We start from the raw sequence: 22,091 nt of genomic DNA on the forward strand, positions 1-22,091 counted from the left end.
AGGGAATACCAGATGTTTATTGTTGAAGAAATTGTGCATTCTTTGCCTCTGCTTTTGAATTCCTTCCAGTACAAAATATCCTCAGCATTACCCCAAACAAGAAAAAAAAAATGCTCAAAAAACCTTCTTCCCTCAAAGGCCTACTTGGTGGGTTCATAAACAAGTTACTCAGCTGAAACTGAATGACCGCTGAGGGGAACAGTAGCTTAATTCTTGGGCTTCACTTTAGGGAAGAGAACAGATGATCCAACCCCAATAGATTAACCCAGATAAAAAGGAGGTTCAGCTCAGGTTTGGTAGATTTATTGCTTTGGTTTCTGAAGGCTGATGCAAGGTGGTGCAAGGTAAAGATCCCGGATTCAGTCTTGAACATTTCGATATAGGCTACAACTTTAGTTGTGGTCTTGCAGGGCCACTACTGCAGGTGCAGAACATACAGACAGTCCTTGCTTAACAACCATTCATTTAGTGACAGTTCAGACTTACGACGGTGCTGAAGAAAACAACTTACAACCGGTCCTCACGCTTATGACTGTCGCAGTATCCCCACAGTCGTGTGATAATGGTTTGGGCACTTGGCAACCAGTTTGTATTTATGGCCATCGCACCATCCTATGGTCACGCGATCGACGTTTTCGACCTTCCCAGCTGGCTTCTGGCAAGCAAAATCAATGGGGAACTGTGTGATTTGTTTAACAACTACTGTATGTGGTTCACTTAATGCCCACAGTGATTCTCTTAACAACTGCTGCAAAAAAGGTTGTAAAATCAGGTCGGATTTGGTTAATGACCACTTTGCTTAGCAAAATTCTGGTCCCAATTGTGGTCGTTAAGTGAGGAGTACCTGTAATGTGCAGTGCAGACCAACATTCTGATTCCATATAAATAGCTGCCTGTTATTTCCTTTTCATCCAGAAGATCCCACTTCAATATCCAGAAGATCAAAGTAGGGCTGGAGGGAAAATCTAACCTAACAGCTTAGATAGAACCTGGAATTGGCTAGGTTTGTACTTTGCACTAAGCCATGGACTGTTTAATAATAGTCTGCTGAGTAAGCCACAAAAGGTTAGCTTGCACAACATGTCTGTAGCACTTAGCTATAATGTGACATGTTTGGTTCTGACTTAGTGCAGTATTTGAACACTTAGAAAACAAACCATGGTTAAAAGAAATTATGACTTAGTGAGAAATGTGCAATGGCACTGTCCATCTGCAGCAAAGGCAGCTTTCTCTAACCCACTTTCCCTTGAAATGAGTTCTTAAAACAGAGAACACAGTTTAACTAAGAATCTACACAATATACAAAGAAACATGCAAAACAGCACCCCTTTCTTATGAGAGAGACCCATGCATGCCAAACCATGCATTCTTGAGATCTCCCCTTTATATCTGTTATAGAATCCAGTTCCTCTTTTTCTCCAGGCTTTAGTATATCCAGAGTAGTAACCTCCTGTGTACTATGTGGTAACACCTCCTCCCCCAAGTCCAGTTCATTATAGCAGGTAATATGAAAGGGCAGTTCAAAAGCATAGAAGGACTTCAGAGGACTTCAGAAGCACGAAAGAACTTATAAAGAGCTTTGGCTATTGTTCCAGCAATGACAGAATCACCATATTGTCCAGGCAAATTCTAATAATCCAATATTGCTTAGAGGTCAGTCTTTGTAACAGTTCTGAATAGTAATTGCTATTTATGTTATTGTACACCAGATCACTTGTCCAGGTAACTCAGGCGGTGGTAGACGAGGAACAAGGAGATCTGGTGACATCGATCCAACCTCCTTCATGGGATTGTTGTGGGGAAACCAGGAGAAAGGGAGCATTATTTCTGCCATCCTGAGCTCCTAAATGAAAGGTGCAATATATATCTAATAAATATATAAACTGGATGCAGTAAGAAGTCTCTTCTATCAAATTCTGCCTATTTTTAATGGAAATATTAGGAATTCTCCCTGGGACTTTTGACACACAAAACATACATTCTACAACTAGCTGATTGCATTCTGGCTTCAAGCACCGTGTTCTGCTGGAGAACTTATTCTGAAAATGGCTGAGTTCAAAATTATGGGCTCCAGATATCACGGGGATTGGGGTGCTTGTGCGTGTCTTATCTTCAAGAGATGTTTGAAGAAGGAATTTCAGCAAATACAGCTTATCTCACTATACAAAGTAAGGTGCACTTGTGTGAGGGTGAAAGGTCCCCTGCACAAGCACCAAGTCACGTTTGACTCTTTAGGGGGATGCCGCTTTCGTGACGTTTTCTTGGCAGACTGTAGTGGGGTGGTTTGCCATTGCCTTCCCCAGTCGTCACCTTCCCCAGCAAGCTGGGTCATTTTACTCTGCAGCACTGCTAAAACTGCCTTGCACATAAGCATCTTAGCCAGGAAATTAGCAATAAATGCACAATGAACAAAGGCTCTGGACCCAAAATTGCACAGATCTTCACCATGTAGTGACTCATCTCCTTATAACCCAAAGCCAAGATGGTGCAGTTCTTAAAATGTCCAACTAGCAAGACACAGAAAGTAGGCTTTAGTAGAGTCACCATAGCATAAGAGATTGACTTACGCTGTTTTGGCTCTCAGGAAGGAAGGAAGGTTGTCCTGTAGACTAACTATTTGGGAGGAAAAACTATAGCAGCCAACTTCAGAGTTCAAAACATCATTGAAGATTTGATATGTTTACTCTCAAGTATTTTATTTACAAGGTCTAGACTTTTATCATTGAAACAAAGGAATGTTGCAACGTGGGCTTATGAAATCATTTGGATTTTTAAAAAGAAACATTGTATTACTACTGAAATTTACCAAAGGTATTTTGTAGTGAAATATCTGCCCGAGCAATTCATATTCAACATGGGCCAAATTTTGAGTAAAAGGGAACTGAATTGAGAACACACTTTTATCAAGAGCTGGGAAGCTTCACCTGAAGGGGCTATCCGAGCCATAAGAGGCTAAAGGAAATCTTAAATATGCCATTATATATGTACATGTGTTTTTGTGTGTATCTCAAGAGAGCAGTTGTGCTTAAAAAAAAATAATCAGGGAACTGAACTAGTTCTCTAAAAGCCTTTGTTAAAATCTGAAGTTTTCATGGCAGCTGGAGGTTAGAATGGGTAACAAGCTACACCGCAAAAGTGTCCTATTGTCTGGATATGTGATTGTATTTTTATTTTACTATACCTATAACATTGGTAGGGGTCTGAAATCCAAGTCTGAATAATAACAGAACACCTAGTTATTTACTAGTGTCACAGGTGAATTGATTCAGTCATAGAGAGCTCTAAAATAAGTGAATATTGTAGAACTGCTTGAGAAAACAGTAGTTCACCTATTGTAAATTCATGGTTGAGCTGAGTTTGGAATTAAGATTTAATCTGATTTAATTTTAGCCCTGAAGAAGAGTTTTACTGAAGTGAGTTGTGCTTTTTATATTCTCCCTCATTTGCTCTTTGGGGTTAATAGATTCCAAGGGTAGGAATGAGTTTTCATATCAAGAATTAATGATAGGGGAAAGGTTAAAAATCCAAGCTTCAGTGCTGATAGCCCAAATTTAGAGACTTCTGTAACTCCTTTAAACTGAAAAGGCAAGTTACTAGAATTAAGCATAGACAATTGTTCTTACCTGATATTAGCCTCAAAACATTCATAGATCAAGGATTTGAATAAGCCTTTTCACGACCAAATGGAACATCTTCCAACTACACGACACAGCTAAAATTTATAACCAATTTATCCTGGGGAGCTTCTAGGCAGGGATTGCATGACTGCTTTTCTGTATAACGATTTGTTGTTTTTACAAGTATCTTTAATGTATTTTAAGCTGTTGTAGCAAACAAACAAACAAACGTCTTGTGGCAATTTCAAAGGCGTATGAAAGCTTATGCTATAATGTAGGTTATTCTTTAAGCTGCCATAAGCTTCTCTGTTGGTTTTGTTGCATTTGGCATTTTCCAAGAAGGGAAAAAAAAGACAAATCTGTACAGCTAGCTACCAAATTTGTTTTTAATCTCTTGAAATTGAGACTTTTATCATTTGGACTGATGGGTTCCTTCTATTTCCTTGCTTTGAATTGCATGAGCTTAGGAAATAGAAGAAAATTAAAGTCAATTCAAATCAAAACCTTTATTATGGCCTCTAGGACAGAGAACACTACAATAAAAATACATAAACTTTGATTTGAGTCGATTATTTAAATTCCCTATTGATATATACAAATTGTTAGCACGTACTATGCCACACCTCAGGACAATTTGCTTGTTGGAGGATCCGATGGAGGCTGTGTGCATTTCAGTATCTGAAGCTGTCTTTTTTCAGTGGGTGTTGTTACTGTGCAAATAAAATGTGGGTCAGCCAAATTGGAACCATGAGTTAGGAGTTCCCCTACTTGACCCTGAGGAGTTGCAGCTGCAGAATCAGACCTCACGTTCCTTCAAACGACATGTCAGTTGGGGGAATAGGCGTTGCTGTCTCTTGTCTCTACCCCAATCACTCCCTTGTTAAAGAGATGATTCAACCCAACGGGAGTGTCCCACTGATGTAGCTCAAATAACATCCATGGTGTTGAAAAACAGGGATTACAATGAACCCACCTCACTCTGAGAACACACTTCCACGTTCATCTCACTTGGCTAGCAAATGTTTTGAAGTGTTCTAGTATGAGACACTCCATTAATCTGATCAAGCGATTTCCTGCCAGTTTAGAAGCCTAATAATGTAGCCGGTTTAGAATCCAAGTTTCCTGCATTCTGGAAATTTTACAGTGCCCTTTGGGACCGACATGCGCACAGAGTGACTTAGTGGCCGGAAACACCTCTGCCATCAACGTGGCCCAGCATTGGGCTAGAGTTATATAAATTTTATATTTTTATTAAATGTTTTTTATCTTTTAAATTTTAATCAATACTCTCCCCCATTCTATTTCCTGCACTTCTGACACGAAACGAGATGAGAATCCAAGTTCTGTTTAATAAAAATGTGTTTCAACCAGTCATTTCCATTCTGCATGGCTGATTCGGCTTGTTTCGAACAATTTACATCAAGTTTACAGTTGGTGTTATTCAGGTAACACAGCATCAGCTTTATAAACTACTTGTGGCCGGGCTAGAGAAAGGTAAGAAAAAAACACATGATCTCAAGTAGTTTTTTTTAAGCTAAGATTTAGTAAAATGACTGAATTAAGTCATCAAGGGATGGTGAAAAGCCAGGCACCGCAGTTAGGACAGAATAAGACATAAAAAAACAACAACACTTAGGAGTTTGGATCCAAAAATAGGAATGGCCAAACAACGAATGCATTCCATAAAACAAAGAACTGGGAATATGTTTTAAACTGGACCTTGAAAGTAGAAGAACTGTATGTTCAAAGGCAAAGAGAACTGCAGGCCTGGATTTGCCACGCAGAGGCAAAGTAGGGATGAGATGATGCAAATTTGTAGGGGGAAAATAGATGGGATGCTTATTCCCTCCTCCCCTGCATTCTCCCCTTTGTTGGGTCTCCGACCCAGAGACTTTATTCACAAGCCACACTAATTTTTTAACCATAGCTTATTAAATTTACCACAACTAGGGGAAGTTACATGGTTTGTTTCAGAATTTCTTGGCAACTCTTCGTTTTGTTTTTTAAGCTTCTCTTATTTGAGACTTCTGTGGATGGGTCAGAAGCACAAGCAGGACACAGAAACAAACCAGGGAGCCACTGCTGTTCAGTATAATGTGTGAACCCAGATTTGGAGAAGGCAGACTGGTTTACTCCTCCATCATTTCAGAGTGACCTTCCCCAGAAAGGTCACTTAAGCAGCTTCTGCCAACCGAACTCCTGGACACACCAGACAAAAGATTTCACGCACTTTCACGCAGATTTGAAGTATCATGGGAACATCACACTAACTGCATATCTAATGGCCTTCTTCATGGGGAATAGGATCATCCCAACAGTGACAAGAAAAGAAAGCTGAGAGTAATTTTCTTTTTATACCAAAATCAAAAATGACTTCTGTTAATGTGAAATATTGTTACATATTTGTTACGCTGTTTTCTTTGTACATTGCCTTGAGATGGCCTTGCTAACCATTAGGCAGTGGTAGAGGGCTATAAAAACCACAAAACCTTGTTGAAAATTCACAAATTTTAGTTCAGCTGAAGGAAGAAAAAAAACCCCATATGCCCACAAACTAATTAAAGGCTATGCTAAAGCCAAAGAATTAAGAAAGAACCTGCAGTTACTTTCTAAGAAAAACCAAAATGCTGATTGGATAATGATAAGTGTTGCTCTCAAATTCATAACTTTTACAGTAATCATATGGGAAAATTCCCGATATGGGAAACTACGTTAAACTGGAACAATTGGTACCACTCACTTTTAGTCATTCATTTCTATAGCTGCATTAATAATGGTAGAACCTCATGAACCTGGAATTTTTTTATTAGATGCTTCCCTGAAATCTAGCACCTTCTACTAAACATATACAGGTAGTTCTCGCTTAATGACCACAATTGGGACTGGCATTTTGGTTGCTAAGCAAAGCAGTCATTAAGTGAATCCAACTGGATTTCATAACCTTTTGTGGTGGTCATTAAGTAAATCACTGTGGGTGTTAAGCAAATCACATGGTTGTTAAGTGAATCACACAGTTCCCCATTGATTTTGCTTGCCAGAAGCCAGCTGGGCAGGTAGAAAATGGCGATCACATGATGGTCACAAATGTGAACTGGTTGCCAAGCGCCCAAATTGTGATCACATGGCTGCTGGGACACTGCAACAGTTGTGTGAGGACCAGTCATAAGTTGGTTATTTCAGCACCATTGTAAGTCCAAACCGTCACTAAATGAATGGTTGCTAAGCAAGGACTACCTGTACATGCTTACCTTCAGTTCAAAAGACCATTTTGTTGCTTACAAAGTGACTGAAGAAATGCCAAATTTTCCTTTATTCATGCTTACATGGAAATATTGAGACTTCCAGTTGAGAGCCATGGCAAGCTAGACGTCCCATCTTGCAGCAGGATGGCATTACAATGGAGATCGGCGCAGGATGCAGGATTCTGGTCGCTGAAATGCTCTCCAGATTAAGGAGAGATTTCTGAGATAGCCCACATGACTCCATACAGCCACTCCTCATTAATAAACCACAGGAATCATTTCGCGGTTTGCCTATGGGTCAAGTGGCTAGAAGTTGAAGGAGGAACCATCTTTGCTCATAGTAGTTAATGCAGCCTTTGGTGTAGTGGTGAAGGCACCGGGCTAGAAACTGGGAAACTGTGAGTTCTAGTCCCGTCTTAGGCACAAAAGCAGCTGGTCAAGCCAGCTGGACAAATATAATTTTTAAAACCTTTCAGAGTGACCTTCCCTAGAAAGGTCACCTAAGAAGCTTCTGCCAACCAAACTCCTTGACACACCAGACAAAAGATCACTTTCTCTCAGCCCTAGGAAGGAAGCAATGGCAAACCACTTCTGAAAAACCTTGCCAAGAAAATTGCAGGGGCTTGTCCACGCAGCCTCTGAGATTCGGACCCTACTGAATGGATTAAAAAAAAAAAAAAGCTTGACCAAGCTTCACTTCTTAATCAGTTTGGGTTTGTTTTTTCCCTGCTGCTTTAAAAGGATTAAGACTCTTCCGAAGGCAAGTTATACTGCATTCGCTAGGTGAGTTGTCTTCTTCTTAGAGAAATAATTTTTAAATACAATTTTTAAAAGCTTTTGAAAAATATTCCTTTCCAGATTAAACAGCAAAAAGGTACTTAGAAAATGGATTTTGGAAAGCTTAACAATGGACTAAGGGCTCAGATGGACTTGGAGGCCCCAACCTACTTTTATGTTGCCCTCCAGATGTATCTTTCTCTGAAACCAGTTCCTTAAAATCGGCAGAAGAATTTCCAAGCATTCTGAGATGGGAAGCTCGCAAACGCATGCCAGGGAAATTTGCAAAAGAGTCATCCATGTCCATCTTCTATGGAAAAAAGGAGGTACTAAGTAACCAACAGAAAGATGCTGTCAGCTTTGGAAAAAAGGTACATTAGGACCACAAAGTGTTAGCTTTATTTTTATATAAATAAAATGTAAAAATTTGCATTGGACTGCACACTAATCTTGAGTATAAAAATAGATAATTTCCTGCAACACAATTCAACATTATTTGACATACAGAAACACACACACACACAGAGGCAATGTGTAACAATAAAGTCAGATATCTAAGACGTGACCCCAAACCCAAATATTTATGGCTGGATTGTTCATGTCACAGTCAAAATATAAAATCAAGAAATGAACAAAAACACTCATAAGCCTATCACAACAGGTTTTCTCCACACCTTTCATTTAAATATATTTAAGTATCTCTTTCATGAGAGTTTTCAGATGTTGATGATTAATCAAAGTTGATTTGTGGGCTGTCAAAGCCACTGTCTTGTTGGTAATCCATAACGCTGGGTATCTGTTTCCTTGATTGTAGTGAATTACAGTTTTTTCCTGCTGCAGAACACAGCACAGCATTACTTGGATGGCCGCTAGCAGGACCTAAGGTGTCCAAGCTTAGAAATGGTGCACAACTTGAGTTCACAGTCAGATGGCCTTCACGGCAATTTAAGTTTTGGCTCTCGGTAAGTTCCTTTTCATTGTGTCCACCAGGATGCTGAGAAAAAACAGAAGTATCTTCCTTGGAGTGGGAACAGGTATTGGTCATGGGAAACGCTGAATGGGAGTCTATGGGCCTACTGGAATATACTTTTTGAACAGGACACTGAAACCTATTGCTACTGTTCACATGCAGAGTCTCGCTTATTAGGCTCCAGTCAGCAGAAGACCCTTCATCCCTTACTGGAGTTTCTTGAACTTCAAAGCCTTGGGTTTTCCCAGATTTCGCCTTCCATTGTCTAGCAGGCTGGCTACATGCAACCTCTGTTATTCTTGGCCTTTCATTTAGGCACTTAAACTTTTCACAAGCTGTCCCAAAGTTAAAACCATCCACTGTAATGGCGTGAATATTTTGAAGCTTTCCTTGAGACACATAGGAGGAAGCATTCTGGAATGTTGCAGTACCAAATCTACGTGGTAGGCCTTTGTCTGCAAGTTCTTCCTCACTGAAAGCCTCTGTGGGTGCAGTACCAACTGGAGAGTCGTCCAGTTGCTTAAAAGCTTTCTTGGCAATCTGGGTTTGAGAAACTGGGCCTGACTCACTTTCTGCATCAAGCTGTGGTTGCAAGCTACGCGGTATATGTTTCTGTGAAGCAGAGTTACTAGGTTCTTTGCCCATATTTTCACCAAGCGTTTGGTTTTCCTTTGAGGTTGTCTTAGAATGTTGAGCATAACTCCTTTTAGGCTCCTCAGCTCTGGGGTTTTGGGACAGGACTGTAAGGTGACATGGAAAGTAAAAAAGAAATTAAAGCAAGCACATCCAAACTCAAAATTCTTTATGTGGTAAATACTACATTTCTCCTTATTAAAAAAGATGGCATGCGAGGAAACTATACATGGCAGTATACCTGAATGGGAGGCCTTATTTAGCGTTGAGTTCCGAACAGGAGTTTCTAATACGTTAGCCATTGTAGCAATTTTGCCAGCAGCACAGATTATTTTCTTTTCAGCCCTGCAAAAAAAAAAAAAAAAAAAAAAAGATTTTTAAAATTTCCAGTCTTTAAAAAGCCTTTCTAGTCAACTAAGAACCCAAGTAAGAAGAAAAGCTTTTGAGCTTTCTTAAAATTTTGAACTAAGAAAGATTTATTCAAATTCTTGCTACACACGGGGCTTCCTTTTAGCGTTTTATCAATTCAGTTTTAGGGGATTTGTGATATGCTGAATGAACCTGCATGTCTGTATGAGGCAGAGAGAGAATGAATGAATGACTGAATGAAAGAGGATGCTATCAGTTGTTACCTTCTATTAAAAAGATAACAGACCTCTTTTTTCTATCTCTGCAGTTCATCTGCAGTTGCTGTGTACACTGTATAGCAACCAGAGCAATATAAACCAGAATATCACTAAAAACCCCACAAAAACATCTTAAGGTTCATCATGCAAGGACACTGCTGACAGCCTCTTCACATCTAACATAATCGGAAATGCCTCACCCTTCCTGCTTGCCATCATCAATAAGGAGCTGTTGAAGACAAATAAGATAATATTTGCGCATTTTTCGGGCGGTCTCTTGCCGTTCCCTTATAACTTCAGCTTTAATGATTTCTGCAGCTCTCTCCTTACTTTCATGGATGTAACGAAGCATGTCATCTATGAACATACAACATCAATTTGTATTTTGCGAAGCACATATACCACAGAGCTGGGACGGACAACTTTCACTATATCTGCGTAGTGCCGATTATACATAGAATTAGGAACTGTACTGAGTCGGTTTGGTGAGATGACAAGGGACCGAGGACGGGGCTGTCTCATGGATGTAGACAGGATCAGAAATTTGTGGGGGGGTTTCCTTTCTTGGCGGGTTTTTAAAAAAATATTTTTAAACCGTGTGAAGCCTGCTTTGGATTTACACTGTAATGTTCATGTTTCTGTTTCAAAAGGTCAGGAAACTGAAATTCAGTGGGGCTGAAAAAGGGTCCAGAGGGTGCAAAAGGGCCCCAGAGCCTCAGGCTGCTCCGCCCTGCTACCCCGATAAACGCAACCGGAGCTTCACAAGTAGGTACTCAACAAGGTCTGAAATATTAAGGCTAGTAGTAGGTAACATAATTGGAATTTTTCCTCTGTTGTAAGCATAAAAACAAGGGGTGAACTGGTTATGGAATCATCGTCTTCTTTAACACTTACTTTTAATTTTGCTCACTGTTTTAATATACTGGGAACGCATTTCTTCCAAGGCTTTTCCGTCACACAGAGAACAAGGCTTTGAGACAAAGCCTTCTGAGGATGACCTAGAAGCAAACGAAATGTAATGGCCAAACTGAGAATAAAATTACAACTGCCCAGAAAAGTTTAGTTCTCTTGCTATTTGTTGACTACCTTGGAGGAATATTGACGTATTTCAAATCATCAAGTTGGTTCTTCATTGCAGAATTTTCTTCCATGAGGGCATCCAGAATTTTTTCATTTTCTAAAAAGGAGAGGAAAAACTCTTTAAACATTACATTTAACTTGGTATTACATAACAACCAGCAATTTGTTTTTACTATGATCTAGAATCGCAATTGATTGTTACTCTTCTAGAAGGCAAAAGGCGTTCCTCTAAAATTCACTGCTATCAAAATACTGTAGTTATTCCTGTAGGGGTTTTTTTCCCCCCATGCTCATAACAAATGAACAAGGTCAAAACAGTCTGCATTAGCCATATTACTTCGTATGAAAAAGGGGTGTACAATGATAACTGGGGAAAATGATACAGAACATAACATTCGAATTATTATTAACATGACTCTGAGTTGGCCAATTACAAATGTTCCCATCCTGGAAAGAGTAATTGAAATGCTGGGGGAACGATAGGCAGTTATCATTATAAAAGCTACTTAACAAATCCATTGAAATCCTAACTGCAAATGATATAATTACTTTTTATAATACAAGCATCAGGTCAAATTAACCACAAAGCTTTAAACTTCTCCATCAAGTGCAACGGAAGACTACTTTACATGCCAATATCTTGTTTGATCATCGCAATGTCAAGTTATTATTTTGTGCATATAAGAATAAGGGATAATGTTCATATCACACATGTATTTTCAGAAATCTTAAGCTATATAAGGATAACAGGGTTTCTCTTTTTACCTATTCAACTGTTATCAAACAAAGAATCAAGTTAACCGCATGCCCATGTGAACCAGCTCTTCCTGTTAAACAGATTTCGCTCCATCACCAGGGCCAGACTCCAGCTGTAATTCAACATCAACAAGCAAAAGTTACAGACCTTGGGCTTGTTCAGACTTTGTTTTTTGTTCCTTCACAGCAAGCTGGAGATGCTTGCAAGCTTTGTCAAGTTTCTTTTTCAAATCCTGACATTCTTTTTCTTTTTTTTCCAGCCGCTGTCGATAATATTCCCAACAAATCTCTTCTTGCGACAACATATTTCTTTTCCTACATTTAGAATCTGCATCAATCAACATGAAAAGTTACAGGTCACTTTTGGCCGATCAAGCGACCAAAGAGAAAAGATAAATCCTACCGTCAGGTTTAGCTATTGCGGATATCTTAGTTGTTGTTTTAAAAGAAACTTCTGTGGAAGTTGCATGGTTTCATTAGCTACCCCGACCATCTACCTTTGGTGTTCACTTCCTAACAATGAAGAGTTAGCAGTGAATTTGAACTACAGGTAGTCTTTGCTTAACAACCATTTGTTTAGTGACAGTTCAGATTTACAGCAGAGCTGGAAAAAACAACTTATGACTAGTCTTCACACTAATGACTATCAGTGTCCCCGCGGTCACATGATCACAATTTGGGCGCTTGGCAACTGGTCCGCATTTATGACTGTCACAGCATCCTGTGGTCACATGACCGCCAATTTTGACTTTCCCCGCTGGCTTCTGGCAAGCAAAATCAATGGGAACCACGTGATTCACTTAACGACCACATGGTTTGCTTAATGCCTGCAGTGATTCACTTAATGACTGCTGCAAAGAAGGTTGTAAAATCAGGTTGGATTCACATTATGACCGCTTCGCTCAGCAACTGAAATTCTGGTCCCAATTGTGGTTGCTAAATGAAGACTACCTGTACCATTCTCAAGGAGTCCCAGTTACAGGGTCTGTAATTCTAGGTTTACTGTGTACAAAGTACCAATCAAAGAGAATAGGTTGCCTTGTCTGGCAATGAAACATCTGCAAGAAAACAACAAAGCTCAGAGAACACCAAGGACTCCACTGTGTACAAAGTCTCAAGCTTTAGTACATTTATACAGCCTTTGGAAAACCACAGAAGTGGAGAGGATATTCTGAAGTTTAGCATTCACTGATACCATCAGAAAACAGAAGAATAATTTCCCAGGACCACAAGCTCAGAACTTAATGAAGGAGCAATCTAGGTTTTTTTTTTTTTTGAAGATGTCATCCAGAGTCTAGCAGACTGATTCATATTCATAGACTTAACCAGCTGTAACTCTGTAACTCAGTAACATTATCTCCAAAGTATATTTTAATATCTGTGCAACTCTCTATTCTCTAAACTCTCTCTTTTGGCTAGTATAACCAGTTTCTACTGTGAAAAAGTGAATTTATGTCAGATAAAATAGAATCAGCTAAACCAAAATTAAAATGAGGAAACTGACGTAATGCGATGCAATACCCAAATCTATTTCGGTCTCCTGTAAAGGTGGATGTTTTCTTAATATCCGCTGCAGTTCTACTTGCTGCCCAACGTCATACATGGAATGCCTGGCTTTGTCCCCAGGCTCTCCTTCACCATTCTGCATGCAAGAGTCATCAGGATCTTTGAAATCAGAGCTCAAATTTTCGTGTTTCTAACGAGGACGACAAAGATGGAAATTTTAAAAGAACAGACAGCAATTCAAAACCAAGTGTTCAAATCAAACTTGAATTCTAAGAAAAAATCAGGTCAGTTTCATCTTACCATTTTCAACTACTATTGTGTGGTGAAAGGTCCCCTGTGCAAGCACCGAGTCATGTCTGACCCTTTAGGGGGACGCCACTTTTGCGACGTTTTCTTGGCAGACTATAGTGGGGTGGTTTGCCATTGCCTTCCCCAGCCGTCACCTTCCCCAGCAAGCTGGGTACTCATTTTACTGACCTCGGGAGGATGGAAGGCTGAGTCGACCTGAGCCCGCTACCTGAGAGAGAATCCAGCTTCCGCTGGGATCGAACCCGTGTTGTGGGGATAGTTTCGGTTGCAATACTGTTGCCTACCACTTCTGCACCACACGAAGCTTACAACTATTACTACTACTACTAACAACAACAAACCAGGAGAAAATAAGGACACTCAACAAGTTCTATGAAGGTATAGGAATTTGGACTTAGATCTCCAATGCGCAGACTCAATGGACTGCATGGTATCACTTCATAGAGTACATAAACAGTATTCACACTGATTGGTCACTATATGTACTATCTGTTTTGATATACATAGTCCTCGACCTAACGACCACAATTTCCATCATAAGTTGTTGCAGTTGTAAGTCAAGTCACCACGTGACCTGACACAATTTTATGAACATTTTTACGATGGTCATTAAGCAAATCACCACGGTCATTAAGTGAATCCAGTTTCCCCAATGGGTGATTTTTGCTGGAAAACGGCAAAAAACATTGCAAAATGCGATCAAGTGACTGCGGGATGCTGCAATTGGTTGTAAATGTAAGCTGGCTGCCAAGTGCCCAAAATGTGATCATGTGACCATGGGGTGCGTGTGACGTTTTGCGATGCTTTCAGTGCAATTCTATACACGCCTAGTCAGAAGTCAGCCCACTGAGTTTAATGAGATTCACATTCAGGAAAGTATAGTAACCTATTGAGATAAAAGGTAATTTTAAAAAACCATAATAATCTTAATTAGTAGTTTTATTTCACCATCACTTTATTTCATCTGTTCACTGAAGATCTGAAGGGAAGGAATGAGCTAAGGAAGTTCAGCACCTTGCTCACCAAACAGAAAACTACCTAAATGAATCCAGTAAATTTATCTAACAAAACGATCATCTTAAACCCTTCTTTACTGTAGTTTTTATGATCGTATTTACGAAGATGAATTTATATTTATTTGAGGGGATGAAAAGTTTCTTTCTTTTATTACCATGCTTTGACGTATTTCAGAGAACCCTCATTTTAACAGCTTTCCAAAATGTCCCTCCCTTTACAGACGGAGAGCCAAAGGTTCAGAGGAACTACTAACTGCTGAAATAGTAAAAGACAACTGAGGAAAATGAGGCTAAGAGCAACTCGCTCTTAAAACGTTAGCCTGCAATGAATCAACGTACTTCAGATTCCTCATTCCTAGAAAAATCTAAGGGAAGGTGGTGCTCAAGTTGATCCCTCCCTGCTTTTGCCAAATCCTACCTGCTTACCACATTCAGACCGAAGAAGCAGCTAGGTTTCTTCCCAATAAGGCACAGTGGTGAGATATATGCATCTGACACAGGGCAAACTTAATAACTACACTGTCCGTTTTCTTTCTCAGAGGCAGAGAGCAGCTCAGGACTAAGTTGAGAATATATTCAGTTGCGACATATCAGAAGTGGAACCTTCCTTGCAACTATAAAGGGGGTGGTGGTAGAATGCAAGGACAATGAGCAGAACTCAATGACATCAGGAGCATCAATCTTTCAGCAGAGAGACTAGAACTTGTTGCAATTCATCAGCTGCTCAATGGTGCGCTCTTGGTTCCTCTGAGGCATGAGGAAAGATGGAATAATGAGCTTACATCTATAACACAACACCAAATTATTTTCTTTAGGCTCAGAGAAATCATTTGATTTAACGTTTTCTCTCAAAATCTGCATGGCAAAAATAAACAGATTCTTCTGCTTTAAATCTCTATTTGTATTATGTTGATATTCTACCTATCAGTATTCTTCTCACTTCCATACGCCCACCATCCCCCTTAATTCCTAGCTCTGCTCTGCTGAGAAGGAAAATAAAAGTGGAAAATAACCACTGAGCATAAGTGAAGTATAAAATCAAAATACAGGCTATTTAAGGCCACATTAAGGTTACCTTGTTCCACTTTTTCTTTGCTTTTTCAAGAATGGCATTGACCGTGCTTCTATATGCTTTCTGCAAACAAAACATCAGTTTGTCTTTGAACTGGAGATTGATTTGAACGGGAGGAGACACGTTCCACTTTGCTTGCCAAGTATGCTCATAGTCTGCACACTGGACCAAATCCTTGTGTAGGTCATCTAAGAGAAGTTCCACCTGAACAAGAATCCTGTCCTCATACTGATGAATTTCATTTTGAAGCCTCTTGGCTTCCTGAACAGCCCATTCTTGCTGCTTTCTGACAAGGCACATCTTCAGCTCTGCCTCTTTTTGATCCAACAATTCTTTCTTTTGATTTTCAAAGTCTTCTTTGGCCTTTGCAAACATCTCACTGATTTTAACTTTCTGATCATGTAAAAAGGCGTGATACGCTTTTTCATTTTGGTCTTGCATCCTGAGAATCTCCTCTTGCTTTTCTTTGTTGCACTGAGTGTGAGCTTTTGCAAGCTCTGCTTTAACAAGGGAGGGGACTTCATCTTGTTTCAGCTCCAGCTCCCTTCTAAGGGACAGGACTTTCTCTTCAAGCTCTTTGATTCTTATCTGAGCTTTATCACTGTTCTCAAGTTGTCTCTTCCATTTCTCTTCAACAGCTGATACCTAAAGAGGGAGGCAGAAGAGTCTGTCAGTAACGCCTTTATTTAACAGATTTATGGGGCAGGTATAACTCAGTTTGAGACTGACATAGGAGGGCAGATGTCCAGGAGATCCAGACTCCTCTCTTCTCTCCTCCAGCCTATTTCAGTTGTGATCACAATGGCTAGTACTGGTGTTATCTTTTTTTAAAATCCGTTTTATTGTGTCCAATTCTAGGAGACTGCCTGGACAAGTCCCTGCAGTTTTCTTGGCAAGGTTTTTCAGAAGTGGTTTGCCATTGCCTCCTTCCTAGGGCTGAGAGAGAGGGACTGGCCCAAGGTCACCCAGCTGGCTTTGTGCCTAAGGCGGGACTAGAACTCACAGTCTCCCGGTTTCTAGCCCGTTGCCTTAACCACTACACCAAACTGGCTCTCATGGTGTTTCCATAGTTGAGTGTTAAACCCCAGGCATAGTTAGAAGCAAATCTAAAGTTGGTACTTTCAACACAGGCGTAGGGGAAAGGATATGGCTGCAGAAGTGAAGGCAAGGATGAAGGACTCTCTAAATCAAATAGCTATTAGCAAACTGCACAGCTTTACACCTACACTAGTTAAGGTTACTTGAGAAATACCCTTTCCAAGGGCCCCTTAAAATCTCAGAAATTACATAAGGCAAGCTAAACTTGACCAAACTCATTTTAAAAACTGCATAATTTTAATTTTAATTTCAAATACCTTTATTATGGTCTTTGACCAGACTTTTTACAACAGAAGAAGAGAAATGGTTTAGTCCCACAATTCATTATCAGGAAAAAAAGAAAAGAATAAAACAGTAAAACAACATATCAAATAAAAAGTTTTGCGCAATTGTATAACTTGATAAAAATATTTGGCCACCTGGTGTGTGAGTGTAGAGTCAGCATCACTGAAAATGAAATAAAATAAAATCTATCAGAATGACCCTCAAATTTAGAAATGATTGGGGAGAGCAAAACCACATAGTTTAGAGGATGAAAGACAGATATACACACACAAGCTAGCTGTGCCATTATAGGCTCCAATTTATTTTTTATTTATTTTATAGCCTGTCTTTATTATTTTTTATAAATAACTCAAGGCGGTGAACATACCAAATACTCCTTCCTCACCCTATTTTCCCCACAAGAACAGCCCTGTGAGGTGAGCTGGGCTGCAAGAAAGGGACTGGCCCAAGGTCGCCCAGCTGGCTTTCATGCCTCAGGCAGGACTAGAACTCACAGACTCCTGGTTTCTAGCCCAGCACCTTAACCACTAGATCACACTGGCTCTCTGTATCTCAATATCTGTCTCTTTGGGAAGCCATTAGATATTTAGGCATTTTTTCTGATCTAATCAACTGAATTTTGCAGTTTTTCAAATTTAAGGCCAATGTAGCAAAATACAAAATTGTTGTAAGAATGTTGTGTGCATTTTGTCACTTGTCCCCGATTGGTCTGTTCTCCGCTACCTGTTCTGCTGTGCTGATTTCCGATTCTTTTTCCCACTTTCCTTTGGCTACCTTCAAATGATTTTTATATTCCTCAAGATTAGTAAGTTCTTGCAGCCATAAGGCACGCGCTTTGGTCAGAGCTAATTCCACCTACAAATAGGAAGCAAAGGTCAAGAAGAGAGCCATTTCAGCCATAAAAAAACAAAGAAATCTGGTTTCAGGGCAGTTTCAATTAATAATACACCTGTAGTTTTGTTGCTTTGATTTAGATCAGTGTTTCACAACCTCGGCAACTTTCAGACGTGTGGACTTCAACTCCCAGAATTCCCCAGCCAGCCTTGTCCACACGCCTGAAAGCTGCCGAGGTTGAGAAACACTGATTTAGATAGTGAATAACAAACCCAAAGGGATTTACAGTTTTAGTGGGGCCAGGATTGCAGTATCAAACCTCAAAAGGCTAGAGAACAGACTTGTTGCTCTATTTTTCATTCTAAATGTGAGAATTAATGTGCAAATATTCAGACTGACCTCGAAACACAGAACTTTAAAAAAAAAGTATATTATTGAAAGTACGTATTAGTCATTTCCTAGATTTAATCCTAAAGCAACTATTTACGTGATATCAAGCAAATGCGTATCATGCTGATTCACCTTGCGCACGTTTTGGTTTTATCTTGAACCCCATAAAAATAAAGCCACAAATCCGCCGGTCACCTGAGTGGCAATGTTCTCGTGATACTTTGCTTCATGCTCTCTCAGTGACTTTTCCTTCGCTTTCAGAGCCTCCCGAAATAACGACGTTTGCTCCTCTACCGCCTCCACGATCACTTGGCGCAGCGTGTCATCCGTTTGGCTGCCGTGATCTTTGAGTTCCACCACAGCTCTCTTGGCGTCTGCCAAAGCCTGAGCCAGTCTTTGCTGCCACTCTTTTTCAACTTCCTGAAAAACCTGCTCCTGGGCCTAGAGGGAACAGAAGACTGTGCTAAACAAAACGTAAATTTCATACAGAAAATCCCTGTGGGGAAAAAATTCTAAATAAAACCAGGGCTTCGTTTCTTTGTCTTTTTCTAAGAAGCAGAAAGAATACAGGTAGTGTTCGCTTAACAACCATTTGTTTAGTGACAGTTCGAACTTACAACAGTGCTGGAAAAAAAATTGACTTACGACCAGTCCTCACACTTATGACCGTTGCAGCATCTGAGCACTCACGTGATCACAATTTGGGTGCTTGGCAACCAGTTTGCATTTATGACCATTGCAGCATCCCATGGTCATGAGATCACCATCTTCAACCTTCCCGGCTGGTTTCTGGCAGGCAAAATCAATAGGGAACCACACGATTCACTTAACACCCATGTGGTTCACTTAACACCCATGGTGATTCACTTAACAACCGCTGCAAAAAGGTCGTAAAATTGGGTCAGATTCACTTAATGACCACTTTGCTTAGCAACCGAAATTCTGTCCCAGTTGTGGTTGTTAAGCGAGGACTACCTGTAGGGGCTTGGTGTTGAACTTGCACAGTGAAGGGATTAAGAATTTTTCCGATATCACCAAAAAAAAAGTAAATATCAAAGATTCCACAGCTTCCTGAGGAATTATCTGTGCCCTGAAAAAGATGTTTACTGGTATGCTTTTAAGACCCAGGAACAAGATCTTCGAGATCCAGGTGAATTCCTTCTTACTCCCGCTCACCCAGTCTCTCTGAAACTACTATGTTGGAGGGTCTCACTTGTACATTAGCACACCTCTTTCTGTTCTTTCTCCCAAATGCTTTTGGCAATTGCCACTTCATCTTCAATACACTGCCTCATGTTGGCTTCTTTTTCCTTCTGCCACTGGTTCTTCATTAGTTCCATGGAATTCTTGTATGTTTCTTCTAATTCATTTCTTAGTCTGTTCAAAGAATCTTCCTTTTCCTCCAGTAACTGTTAATGTTAAGAATAGATTTTAGGGCATCATTCAGATAAGAGACAATGTTTGTTAAAGTTGTAAAAAGGGAAGAGATCATACAGTCCATCTTACTGCATGCGATTATGTTAAAGTACTACCTCTTACTCAAAGCATTTCTTTTGTTTTGTTGAAGTGTTTGGGGCAGTAATCGTATATCCTACTAATTAGGGAGAAAGCCCACCAAACACAGGACTATTTGATTTCACTACTGACTCATTTAAATGGTAAGACATCATGCAATCTGTCATATTACATATAGTTACGTTACAGTAGTACCTTTTACCGAAAGTATTTATCTCTTGACGTAGCTCATACGTTCTAGGAATTAATCCCATGTCCCACCAACCAGGGAGAAAGCCCACTAAACACTACTTGCTTCTGCGTAAACTCACACAAGATTCACTATTAATCGCATTAAATAGTTCCCTACCTTCCCCCTTGCAGCACCTGGAAATTGTCACGTATCGCTCCACATAACCCATCTTTCCCTTGAAGTCTTTGCCCTAGCCTATCAGCTTTTTATTCTCCTGTGTCCATTTTGCTGCCCCTAACTTGTTCATCATGCCCACATTTCCTCCATTATAAATCCACCTCTGCTAAAGTTTCATTTCTGGCAAAAGGAGCTACTTTCTTGTTTGTTGTTTTATTCGTTAGTATCAAATCAAATCAAATCAAATCAAATTTATTACAGCCCTAAGGCCAGACACAATACAACTATACAATAGTAACAATCTTACATTAATACCTACACACACAAATATAAATAAACAAAAGCAATCAATATACTACAATCCAAAATTAATTAAGAATGAATATACTAAAATGAGTTGAAAAATACTATGTTAAGAAATTCAAACTCTAAGTGATGGTGTGGCATATTGTGCAGATGGTAGCACAAAACTGGGCAACCTGGGAGGATAGTTTTGGATCCTTGTCTGAAAGAATTAACATTAGATGGAAGTCACTCTCCCTGCCTGGAAATTTCTTCAATAATGGATATATAAGGATCTGTCTAGAGTCCTTACATAAGGAACAATATAACAACATCTGGCTTAGAGTTTCTCTTGAGCCGTCACCACATGGACATAGCCAAAGGTGCATAGGGGTACCCTTGAAACGTCCAAAAAGGACTGCTGAGGGCAGCGCGTCCAGCCTGGCTAAAGTGAAAGCTTTATGAAACTTCAAAATTCTGATAGATGATAGATAAGAAGCTGGAACGAACCCTTCCGGAAGAAAATGACAGATATTGGGGTGTAGCACCTTACTTAAATTTGTTTGGAGATCTATATCCCAGATTCATTGTTTCAGGGCAGTTCTAGCATTATCAAATCCTAATGAGCACAGACTTTCCATAGAGAAGCCCAACAATTTAATTTTGTCTACAGCATTTTTTTAGCCAAGTTGACTTAAAACGATCTCTAAATATTAATGGGGCTAAACCTATAGGCAACAGAATTAACTTTAGCCAGAAGGCAAGAAGAACGAACCATGCTCTGGCATCCAAAGAGTACAAATCAAATAGTTTCATTCCAATATTTTTTTTTCATAAAAGGGTAAGGGCAAAAAATACACTGCTATCTCTCAAGTCTAATATGTACAAAAAGCATCTTACATTTAAATTTCTGAAGAATAGCATTCTCAGATAAAAAAGAGAGGTTCAGTGCTTACAGAAGCACTACTGACCACAATAAAACTTAGAGCCACAAAATTTAAAAATGTCAGCTTATAGGGCTGATGTGCAAACCTTAATATAGTATGAGCACAACTGAGAGGAACAGCTGTACATGATGTCACAATCCTAAGCACCCAAGGTTTCCATAGGATAAAGTAAAGAGAAAATGGTGATATAAATCACACAAGTTCTCAGATATCTAAACATACAGCAAGCAGTATATTATATGGTCATGTCTATTTCAACTCAAGTTACAGGGAGTCCTCGACTTACGACCACAACAGAGACTGGAAAATTTGCTGTTAAGCGGTGTGGTTGTTAAGCGAAGCACCGCGTGACCACATCTGATTTTATGACATTTTTGCAGCGGTCGTTAAGTGAATCACCACAGTCATTAAGTGAATACATGCTGGTAGTCTAGCACCCAAATTTTGATCATGTGACCGCGGGGAATGCTGTGACGGTTGTAAGTGCAAGGACCAGTCATAAATCACTTTTTCCAGTGCCGTCATGACTTCGGACGGTCACTAAACAAATGATCATAAGTCGAGGACTACCTGTACTTCTCTTTAACAACAACAAAGCTGCACTGAAGTAGTTTTCAGAGGAGATGTATGGTTTTGGATGACTATTAGGAATATCAGAACTAAAAATGCCCATGGAGAGAGCTTTGTGATTCTATGACCTATCTAAAACCATTTAACTACAGTGCTATATTTAGTCTGCCCCCAGTTTAGGCAACTTATTAGTTCAGATTGCCAACAAAATTTGTCT

The 22,091-nt window shown here is 39.7% G+C and overlaps 1 protein-coding gene across 1 annotated transcript in view; it reads right to left on the reverse strand.

Annotated features, from left to right (window-relative positions):
* Nucleotides 1-8,019: 8,019 nt before the first annotated feature.
* Nucleotides 8,020-22,091, reverse strand: part of CEP152 (centrosomal protein 152) — a 40,369-nt gene continuing 26,297 nt past the window's right edge. Inside the window, exons 17-27 of the mRNA XM_063314038.1 lie at nucleotides 19,441-19,620; nucleotides 18,407-18,652; nucleotides 17,711-17,842; nucleotides 15,608-16,249; nucleotides 13,223-13,397; nucleotides 11,850-12,029; nucleotides 10,952-11,042; nucleotides 10,760-10,863; nucleotides 10,066-10,222; nucleotides 9,481-9,584; nucleotides 8,020-9,346 (exon numbers count right to left, since the gene is read on the reverse strand). Of these exons, the coding sequence (XP_063170108.1) occupies nucleotides 8,367-9,346; nucleotides 9,481-9,584; nucleotides 10,066-10,222; nucleotides 10,760-10,863; nucleotides 10,952-11,042; nucleotides 11,850-12,029; nucleotides 13,223-13,397; nucleotides 15,608-16,249; nucleotides 17,711-17,842; nucleotides 18,407-18,652; nucleotides 19,441-19,620 (2,991 nt within the window). The 3' untranslated portion in view covers nucleotides 8,020-8,366. The remainder of the gene's footprint in view (nucleotides 9,347-9,480; nucleotides 9,585-10,065; nucleotides 10,223-10,759; nucleotides 10,864-10,951; nucleotides 11,043-11,849; nucleotides 12,030-13,222; nucleotides 13,398-15,607; nucleotides 16,250-17,710; nucleotides 17,843-18,406; nucleotides 18,653-19,440; nucleotides 19,621-22,091) is intronic.

Source organism: Candoia aspera, chromosome 13 (genome assembly GCF_035149785.1).
Source record: "Candoia aspera isolate rCanAsp1 chromosome 13, rCanAsp1.hap2, whole genome shotgun sequence".
NCBI lineage: Eukaryota > Metazoa > Chordata > Lepidosauria > Squamata > Boidae > Candoia > Candoia aspera.